General features: G+C 48.0%; 1 protein-coding gene across 1 annotated transcript; it reads left to right on the forward strand.

Annotated features, from left to right (window-relative positions):
• Nucleotides 1-2,466: 2,466 nt before the first annotated feature.
• On the forward strand, nucleotides 2,467-8,738 carry SSR2 (signal sequence receptor subunit 2). Its single transcript, XM_004388498.2, has 6 exons — nucleotides 2,467-2,535; nucleotides 3,262-3,416; nucleotides 4,059-4,157; nucleotides 4,974-5,082; nucleotides 6,982-7,059; nucleotides 8,148-8,738. Exons 2-6 carry the CDS (start codon nucleotides 3,262-3,264, stop codon nucleotides 8,256-8,258), a joined length of 552 nt encoding a protein of 183 aa, XP_004388555.1. The 5' UTR covers nucleotides 2,467-2,535; the 3' UTR covers nucleotides 8,259-8,738.
• The last annotated feature ends 1,018 nt before the right edge of the window (nucleotides 8,739-9,756 follow it).

The raw sequence follows: 9,756 nt of genomic DNA on the forward strand, positions 1-9,756 counted from the left end.
TTACGTACAACAAAACAAAACATTCCTGGTCTTGCGTCATCCTCATAATTACCAGCAGTTTTTAGTCCATTATTGCAGTGACAGACAGGTGGCAGTGACACATAGCAGGTGCCCAAAAAATAATGCTGAACATGTCCAGGAAAAACAAGCAACTCAACGGATGGGGTAGAGGCAGGATAAAGGCCAATGGTATAACTGCGCAAAGCAAGGATTAAGACGTTGGTCTTCTGAATCCAGAAGTGACTATCTTGTAGGGTGTCCAGACCGTATATGCTGAAGATATATTCCCTTTGGGTCCAGCTGAGTCTGAGAAACAAGAACACCCACATCCACACCCACAGCTTTCTAGTCCTGGAGAAATTGCTATAGAAAACACTCTTTGGGAAGGAATGAAGATTTCTTGTGCCAGCAGATGTTTCTTGAGCACCACCTGTGTTCTCAGCATCGCTGTAGGGCCTTTAGGTAAGTGTATGCTAGAGAAATAGAACCTAATCTTTAAGGTAGATTTTTCAGGCCAAAACCAAAAGATCTATGCGGTCTGGCAAAGCCAAGGAAGGCTTCCTGGAGGGGATGAGCTTCCCAGAGGGGCCCTGAAGGACAAGTTGGACTTGGGTAAGGAAAGAGGGGCAATAGGGCCTTCCAGGGAAGCAACAGGCACAAAGAACTGAAGTGGAAGCTGACTGGAGATTGTGAGTATTCATATAGTAGAGTATTCATTCCTGGAGTACCTCCGATGTGCTCAGGATTGACACAAAGTGATGGAAAACAGTTGTCCTGCCCTCGAGGAGCTCCAGTCTGGGAGGTGGGGAGTAAGGGGGACAGATACTAAAACCAACACAGGTGCTGTGCCTCATTCCACAAGAATGTAAGCCCCATGAAAGTAGAAATCTTATCCGTCTCGTTCATCACTATATCCCCAATACCTAGAATAGTGCTAAGAAAAAGTAGGTGCTCAATAAATGCACATTGAATGAAGGAATGCTACAATACAGCCAGAGAACAACAATAGTAATATTGATAGTTACTATTTATTAAGCGCCAGGCACTAGACTAAGAGTTTTACATATATTACCTTGTTTGATCCTCCAACAACCTTTCGAGGGTACTATAATTATCTCAGAGCCCTGCTGGCTAGTGGTTAAGTGTTTGACTGCTCAACAAAAGGTTGGCAGTTCGAATCCACCAGCCGCTCCTTGGAAATCCTATGGGGCAGTTCTACTCTGTCCTACAGGGTCACTAAGTCAGAATCGACTTGATGGCAACAGGTTTTTATAATTATCTCACCTTACAGATTTGGAAAGTGTCATGGATTGAATTGTGTCCCCCAAAAATATCTGTCAAACTTGGCTAGGTCATGATTCCCAGTATTGTATGATTGTCTACCATTTTATCATCTGAGGTGATTTCCCTATGTATTGTAAACTCTATCACTATGATGTAATAAAATGGATTAGCGGCCTTATACTGATGAGGTCTACAAGATTAGATAGTGTCTTAAGCCAATCTCTGTTGATATATAAAAGAGAGAAGCGAGCGGAGACACATGGGAACCTCATACCACCAAGAAAGCAGTGCCAGGAGCAGAGCACGTCCTAGACCAAGGGAAGATTGATGACACGGACCCTCCTTCAGAGCCGACATCGAAAGCCTTCCCCTGGAGCTGACGCCCTGAATTTGGACTTGTAGCCTACTAGACTGTGAGAGAATAAACTTCTCTTTGTGAAAGTCATCCACTTGTGGTATTTCTGTTATAGCAGCACTAGATGATTTAGACAGAAATCAAGGCTTTCTAACTATACACTTGCCTCAAAGTTACCTAACCAGTAAGTGACAGAATTGGGACTTGAACTCATGACTGCCTCACTTCATAGTCCATCCTCTGTACCTAGGGTCTACTGTTCATAATCCTGTCTGGGGAACTCTGTTGGGTAGCTGACTGAAAAGTGCAGGGAAAGATCTAAGGTAGGCTACTGCAGTAAAACCAGCCTGGAATAACGAGTGGGAATAGAGGGGAAAGGATCTACTTTTTTGGTATGTCAAAGGGCTTCTAAATAAAGCGCAGGGCTTGGTGACTTACTGGATATAGGAGATGACTAAGTCTGTCGCCTGAGAAAAGAAAGAATGCTGGTAGCCCTGAGAGAAATAGCTTTTCGCTAATTTCTACTTCTCCAGTGACAATACACTCGACCTTCTAGATAGATAATCCAAATCTCTAGGTCTGTTAGTTCCCCAGAGCACCTAATCAGGTGCTGGTCACATACAATAATGGCAAATCAGCTTGAAAAAGCACTCAAGAGAGCAGAATAAAAAAGGAGCGGGAGAAGAATAAACAGAGCGGTCGGCCTTGGACGCGTTCTCATCCTCTAGGCAGGTCGGCACTACAAAGGGAAATGTGGGGCTTGCCGAAGAACTACAACTCCCACAAGGCATCGGGCGGAGTTCTGAGGTTTCCGGCTAAAGCTTATTTCCGGTTTTTCGGGTGCTGACGCTCTCTTCCGGTCTAGGGGCTTCCGTAAGGTCTTTGGGAAGCGCGCGGTGAGCTCCTAGGCTCTGGGGCCCTGGGCGGGAGGGGATAGATTCTCGTGTTCGCAAGTCACCCAGCGGCTGGGTATTAGCTTGAGGAGGGCGGGGAGGGGCGGGGGCGCGCCGACAGGTGACGTGTAACCTTGACAAGAGGGAGGAGGGGACAGAGCCGATTGAGCCCCTGAGGGACCCAGAAGGGGATGTGGGGGACGAGGACGAATGGGATCCCGGCGGCAACAGGGGAGTGGGCGAGATGCAGGAGCGGGGAGCAGTACCCCGCGAGCGCGCGGAAGGATCCATTGGAGCTAGATCGAAGCGCCTTGTTGCAGCGGGAACGCAGCAGCCCTGGGGTATTCCTCCGTGCGAAGGAAGGCTTAGGGGCTGCTGCAGGTCCGAGATCGGCCGAAACCAAGCACCCCAAAGAAAGCTGTCTTCTGGCCTCATGGTGTCCTCTCAGAGGACCTCAGCAGCTAGGGAGCATCCCTGGCTCCTGACAGTTGAAGGGCAGTAGATATATTCTGGTACTTAGACCGGTGTTCCCGGAGCTGCAGGGCGGGCATGGTAGGAGAGTCTGGCAAACGGTTCAGCTCTGGTGGCTTACAGGTTGCTCTGTGCGTGGGGCTGCAGTTTTGGTAGGATCAAAAGGGCCCTAGGAGTTGGTAAAGCAGGGCTGCAGGAAGATTTGGGTGATTTTTGTATACTTGGATTAACTGCTTGCTTTGTTTTTTTTCTCCAAAGATGAGGTTGCTGACGTTTGTGGTGTTGGTTCTATTTGCTGTCACTCAAGCAGAGGAGGGGGCCAGACTGTTGGCCTCCAAATCACTGCTGAACAGATATGCTGTGGAGGGGCGAGACCTGACCTTACAGTACAACATCTATAACGTGGGCTCCAGGTAAGGACCTGAGGCCCTGCAGCTACAGGTTGGGCCCTGTTCTGGAGTCTTAGGTTTCCTAACTGGAAACAAGGAACATCCTGCTGGGTGGTGATTTCTCTTTGGGGGACCTCCAGCATCAGATATCATGAGTGAATACAGTATACTAGGTTTGAGAGAGGGGGCCATTCTTTCACTTTTGGGGTTGGAAAAGTTTCAGAGGGGAAGAAGTACGAATTGTGGTATAACAGAGAAGAAGATGAGATAGAAAATATATATAATCCCTTTGTTAGAAGTTTCAAGTTTCAACCCCCTTTCTTCCATTAGTCTATGAGCACTCTTGTTGCCTTTTTTTAATTTTGTCTCCCACATACATCTTGCTCCTCTTCCCCTCTCTCTACACACATACATGAGGAGAAATTGAGGCAAGAATGGATTTGGGCCCATTCCTTCCTAGGTACTGGAGTACGTTGGTGCTTCTGAGCCATAGAATCTAGTCCTTGACCTGGATTCTTCCATGCCACAAACCCAAGTTACTGTGTATCTGGTATCTGTGTTCTGCAGTTCTGATTTTTAGGACAGGGTGTAGATTTGATTGTCAGTTGTTTTAATTTAATTTTGTATCCATTACTTCCTAACCCTTGTGCTCCTTCTTTTTTTTAGTGCTGCATTAGATGTGGAATTATCTGATGATTCCTTCCCCCCAGAAGACTTTGGCATTGTCTCTGGAATGCTCAGTGTCAAATGGGACCGGATTGCCCCGTATCCTCTTGGCACTGGGTGATGAAGGCTGGTGGCTGGGAGGGAAGGTTGCCAGCAAAGTAGTGGGATCACTTCAAGCAGTCCGGGGCTGCGAGGCCATTCTCCTGCCACCTCTCCAGATAGGATGGGGCAAGAGAGACTGGTGGAAATCATGTGAGCGTGATTTAGGGTAGACCTGAAGTTCAGGTTAGGAGGCCTGGAGCATATAGGGAGGATGTAGACTCTTCTAAAAATGTTTGTGGCCGCACAGGGATGTTGAAGGTGCATTTGAAAGAAATTCATTTGAATGCTAGCATGGACCTGATGATCTTCTAAAGTTTCTTCTTAGTCACTGAGTCTCTTACTCTGATCTACGGGTTATTTTCTGTGTATTTTGAATTAGATAATTGTTTTCCTTTGTGAATTAAATAGATTTTCTGGCATGGGTAAATGTTCTCTTTGTATTTTGTTTTGTATTTTTGTATTTCTAAGAAGTGTCTTCTGTTATAGCCAATGAAAGATTTTCTGTAGGCTTAAGTGACTATAGCGTTTCATCCATAACATGTATTGCTTTGAAAGTTTATTTCAGAAACCTCAATACTGAGTACTTCACGGACCCCTTAAAATGTGGCTAGAAAGACATACTATATCCTACACTTTCAACTTTAAAAAAAAGCTCTGAAGTTTTTCATTCCTGCAGAGTGTTGCGAGTATGAAATCACCACGTGTTGGCAGCTGTTTTGTGAGTGGTGCGTTTAGTCCACAAATCAACGGTTGTTCTGGAGGGTTGTTATAATCTTGGCTTCATCGTTTTCCCTTCCTTGACTCTTGTGCTAGTGCTAGCAACGTCTCTCACACCGTGGTCCTGCGCCCTCTCAAGGCTGGCTACTTCAACTTCACCTCGGCAACCATTACCTACCTGGCCCAGGAGGATGGGCCTGTTGTGGTGAGTTGCCCCAACCCTTAGCTGAATGGAGCTCGGATCTCCAAAAATTTTCCCTGCCCCAGCCCAATTTCAGTGTGTCTTTCCATGAAAACTTGCAGAAGATTTCCAGAGCAGCCACTCAATTTCTAGGGAGATGAGATTGAACTGAAATGCAGGGAAGGAATGAAGTATGTTTCAAATCCTAAAGTCCTGGGATAGAGCAGTTGTAGTAAATGAGAGGGCAGCACCATAGCATTCCTTCCTCTTCGTCTGGTTTCCTTTTCGTCTGGAAGGTGTCATTTACCGTCCCATTTATTGCACCTGTGTTCTTTCAGCCCATCTTCTGGACCATTGCCAGATTGTTCCCAGTCCCTGCAGTGACTCATGTCTTTCCCTTGCATGAACATCTCTGCTTACCACATCGAGGCTGAGCTTTTCTGCCTGTCGTTGCCCAGCCTCCAACAGTCCAGCTGTTCTCGGCCTCCCCAGCTTTCTCTCCCACTCTCTCCACACAGACCCTCCGTCTAAATAGGCCAGGCTCCTCGCTACACCCCTCCCCCTCCCTCAGCGCTTATTCTTTCCTCTTTGCCTTTGTTCTCTGTTTGAAGTACTCTCTCCTGCACTTCATTATCCAAAGCCTTCTCGAGACCCAACTTTGAGCTGCGTCTCCTTGGTTCTAGCTTCTGCAGTTCACATTGCTCTTTTCTAGTCATTCTTTCAGTCGGCCTTCCTTGACTGCATCTAAGCTTCTATACCACTTCCAGTCTGTGGCACTTGAACACTTAATTACTTACTGCCTTCAGTAGTTCTCTTATATGTAAATCATCTCTCCCCAGTTTAATTATAAACTCCTCGAGGCCAAGGACTTTGTCTTAGATTTCTTCTGTTTCTCAAACTTCTACATATATAACAGAAACTCAGTAGTAAACAGTCTTTTGATTCATTAGGTTAAAGGTCTGTGAAGATTTATTGAGCCCATGCAATGTGCTCGACTGGGGAATACTGAGATTAAGACACTGTCTCAGCCTCAGAAAGCTTAGGGCTTGACTGTATAAAGGCCCCAGACAGGACCATACCAACGGGCTTTAGGCTCCTGAGTGAGTACATGGTAGGGAAGAGACTTAACAGTCAACCACAGAACTAAAAAATCTAAGATTCATAGCACTCTGCAGTTTCTAAATTTTCTTACATAAATTACATACATTTTCTTTCATAAATCACATAGAACCATGATCTTATCCCCCAGTTACGTTTTGCAGTCTTGGGTCGTTTTTGCTGTCAGAACCAATCTCAGGATTCTTTGGTTCCAGCTGGTACTTAATGAGTTAATAGACACCAAAGCAAAGGCTCAATTAGCACCTGAGAACAAAACTGTTTGCAATGGGCTTCAAACTCTTGGCCTCCTCTCCAAGGCAAAGGAAAGTGGGCCAGATTCTGGCCCTCCTCTAGTAAGGTACATTTGGGTGGGGCTTAGACCTCTCAGAGTCCTTCCTGTTATTTCATTTGAGCTTCATGTCAACCCTGAGAGGTGCAGGAGAAGAGTATTTTCACCTACAGAATGAGGAAATGGCCTGCTGAGGGGCCGGTGGGAGAGCAGCTTCACGCTTTTCACAGTGGCTAAGGTAGAACGGTTTGGCTTATGATTCCAGCTCCATTCCTGACCTGCCTTGTTTTGTAAATGCTCGTCCTGCAGTGTTCCCACAGAAGTCACTCAGGTCTCCCAGCTCCTAGTTTTCTCCTCGTTAGAACACACTGAGAATCATCTAACCGTCCCTTGCTCAGAAGCTTTCACTCCTCTTCTGGAAGCTCTGTCTTGGGACTTTGGGAACCAAGAATCTAATGTTTAGAGTTGCGTTGACTGGGACTGTGCTTTCTCGAATGAGATGAGTTTGTGACTTGCCTTAATGCCCTTCATTTCAGATTGGCTTCACCAGTGCACCTGGACAGGGTGGAATCCTGGCCCAGCGGGAGTTTGATAGGAGATTCTCACCCCATTTTGTAAGTTTTGTAATGTCTTCTCTTATCATTCCTCTGGTACGGGAACACCCTTTTGGTCCTGGGACCTCTTGACCTGAGAAGATTGTTCCATGGGGTGGTTCTTGCTATGGCTCTGTTTCTTGGTGTCTGGTATAAACAGCCGTCAAATATCCTGATTTAACCATGCCCAGAGACTCTTGGCAATGAGATAACAATTGTCAGAACCGCAACACTGACCTTTCTTTTTACTCAGCCTTTAGTAGAACCCCATTTTAGAGTCTTGGGTCTATCTTGAGGTTTAAAAAAAACACCTGGTTAGATTCGCAGGGCAATAGAGCATTGGGAAGGTTAAGTGGGAACTTTGTTATGATCTAGTCCAGGAGAGAATTTGTAGAGATTTGCCTAAACTACTGAGTGAGGGAATTCATTTATCTGTTGCTTCAGTGAATGATCACGAAGTCCCTACCATTAAGGATCCTGTGGTCCTTAGAGGACTGAGAACAAGTAACTGGTGAAATCATGTGTGATGGAGGTTTCATACGAGGTGCTGGAGGCGCACAGAGTAGGAACATTCAGCCTGGCCTTTGAGAATCGGAGGGTTTTCGGGAGGAGGCGAGGGTTAACCAGTATAAGAGGGAGTGTGGGAGGGCAGGCATTCTGGGAAGAGGAAGACGCTCAGAGGTGAGAAAAAGCTTGGTGTGGTCCAGGAATGGCAAATCATTTAGCAAGGCTAGAGGGTAGAAGGTGGGACAGAGGAAGAGAATGTGGAAGAGAGGGGCCGGAGGTGTAAGCAGGTGTTAGATCACAGGGGTCCTGACCGTCACTGGCAGGATGGCTGCGCATCTCCTTTCTCAAAGATTGTTTGAAAGAGAGAAGCTTCTCTTCCAGTCTGGGCTGGGTCAGGTGAGGCCTTTGGCTTCACAGCTTGACAGATAACGTTGGCCTTTAGAGAGCTGTTCTGTATCAGGAGTGGTCAGAGAGGAACCTTCCTGCCAAAGATCTTAAAGCCTAGAGTAGACTGCTGCCTTTCTCCTGGGACCCATTTCTCCCCAGTTCTCTCCCGTGCCCTAATCCAGACTTGTGACCAAGGCCTTCGTTTTTCTCTGCAGCTGGACTGGGCAGCCTTTGGGGTTATGACCCTTCCCTCCATCGGCATCCCCCTGCTTCTCTGGTACTCCAGCAAGAGGAAGTATGACACTCCCAAAACCAAGAAGAACTGAGTGGGGCTTCTGCAACCCTCCTCTCCTGCGAGATCCAGGTGCTTTCCAGACTTCAAAGGGTACCTCAAATGCAATCTCTTCTCCCTTAGCCCTTGGCCACCTTCTCCTGGATCCTGCTCTGCCCTCAGCCAGAGTGAAGGAACAGGCCTAGAGGCCTAGGTGTCTGAGAGCCTCCTTGGTTCCATCCTGAAGCCATACAGACGGGAACACCTTTGGTGACAGCCTTGAGCCCAGAGGGCCCTCTGGTGCCCCATTGAGGGACTGTTGGGCATATTGCTGGCAATGTGAACTCTCGGGGGTCCAGGAGGGGGCACTTCAGAGACTGCCTGACACCACCCCACCCCTCATCTTCCGTTCTCAGAAGAGGGTGGAAGATGAAAGCTGTGGGACTCTTGGAGGCTACCCAGTCTCTGTTCTGGGTTAGGGAAGCGCTTACCAAATGGGGTTTTCTAATAAAAATAGAAACAAACACCAGACTGACTTGTCCTTTTTTCCCCATTACCTGAGTGAGTACATGTTACTGTTGGACCTCAGGCCCTGAGCACCCAGGCGTCTGGGCAAGGAGGCTGAGTTCCTGCCTGCCTGCTGTAGCGGCTGTGGGTCCCGTTCCCAGGGAGATAGCCACCCCTCTTTGAACACCTTTGCATCCAACCCTTGCTTCGCTCTCTTTTGTTCTCACCAAACACCACATTCGCTAGGCTTTCCTTGCCTGCTTGCGCCCCTCGCCTGCCAAAGAAGAGTGGATGGGGAAGGATGGTCTGCAAATCAGCAGCTGTTCTTGTGCCCAGGGAGTTATTCTGGTCTGTGTACCTACTGTTCTAGAAAAGCTATCTCTCATGCCTGATGCTAGCCCTCTCGCTGTTTAAGGACTAGCTCTTTTTTTGAACTCGAGCTTATTTTTAATGCCTCTGTTGAGCTCAGGCCTGGCAGAGGGCCTGGCCCCTCTGAGTCGGGCTGTGAGCATGGCCTGTAGGGAAGGGAGTGGCTGGCTCAGTGCTCAGCTTTTGCTGCTGCAGCAGCGGGGACAACCACGCTGAGCTGACTCTGCAATCCAGGAATGGCGTGGTCCGGGACCAGCCTTCCAGGCCGGAGGAGAACCCAACAAATACCTACTTTGTTCCTGCCACTGAGTTTCCCAGTTTAGACTCTGCTCCCCCATCTCCCCTGCCCAACCAGTTTAACCTTTCCCTCCCCTGGCAGCCAGAGCCTCTGCGCCCCAGGAAGGATGAAAAGGACGTGGAGACAGCGGGAGGCTCTGAATGGAGTGGGCCCCGCCAGCTCACCTCCCTCTTCCAGGGCTTGCAGCTTGGACACCCCAGGACTGGCCAGGTCAGAGGGCAAGGAGCATGTATTTGTGATTGCTTATTGTGGTGTTGGTAGGGACTTGGGACATGCTCAGGAGGGTGGAGTGAAAACGGCGATAGGTCAGAAGCTTGGGAAGAGAACAAATGTAGGGAAGGAAAAGGGAGCTAGTTGGATGATGGGGTATGGATTAGGC

Source organism: Trichechus manatus, unplaced genomic scaffold (genome assembly GCF_000243295.1).
Source record: "Trichechus manatus latirostris isolate Lorelei unplaced genomic scaffold, TriManLat1.0 scaffold00213, whole genome shotgun sequence".
NCBI classification, from domain to species: domain Eukaryota; kingdom Metazoa; phylum Chordata; class Mammalia; order Sirenia; family Trichechidae; genus Trichechus; species Trichechus manatus.

Coding starts and splice junctions, on each gene's coding strand:
- SSR2 (XM_004388498.2), top strand. CDS start 3,262: ATGAGGTTGCTGACGTTTGTGGTGTTGGTTCTATTTGCTGTCACTCAA. Junction 3,417..4,058: donor ATCTATAACGTGGGCTCCAG/GTAAGGACCTGA, acceptor TCTTTTTTTTAG/TGCTGCATTAGATGTGGAAT. Junction 5,083..6,981: donor AGGAGGATGGGCCTGTTGTG/GTGAGTTGCCCC, acceptor CCTTCATTTCAG/ATTGGCTTCACCAGTGCACC.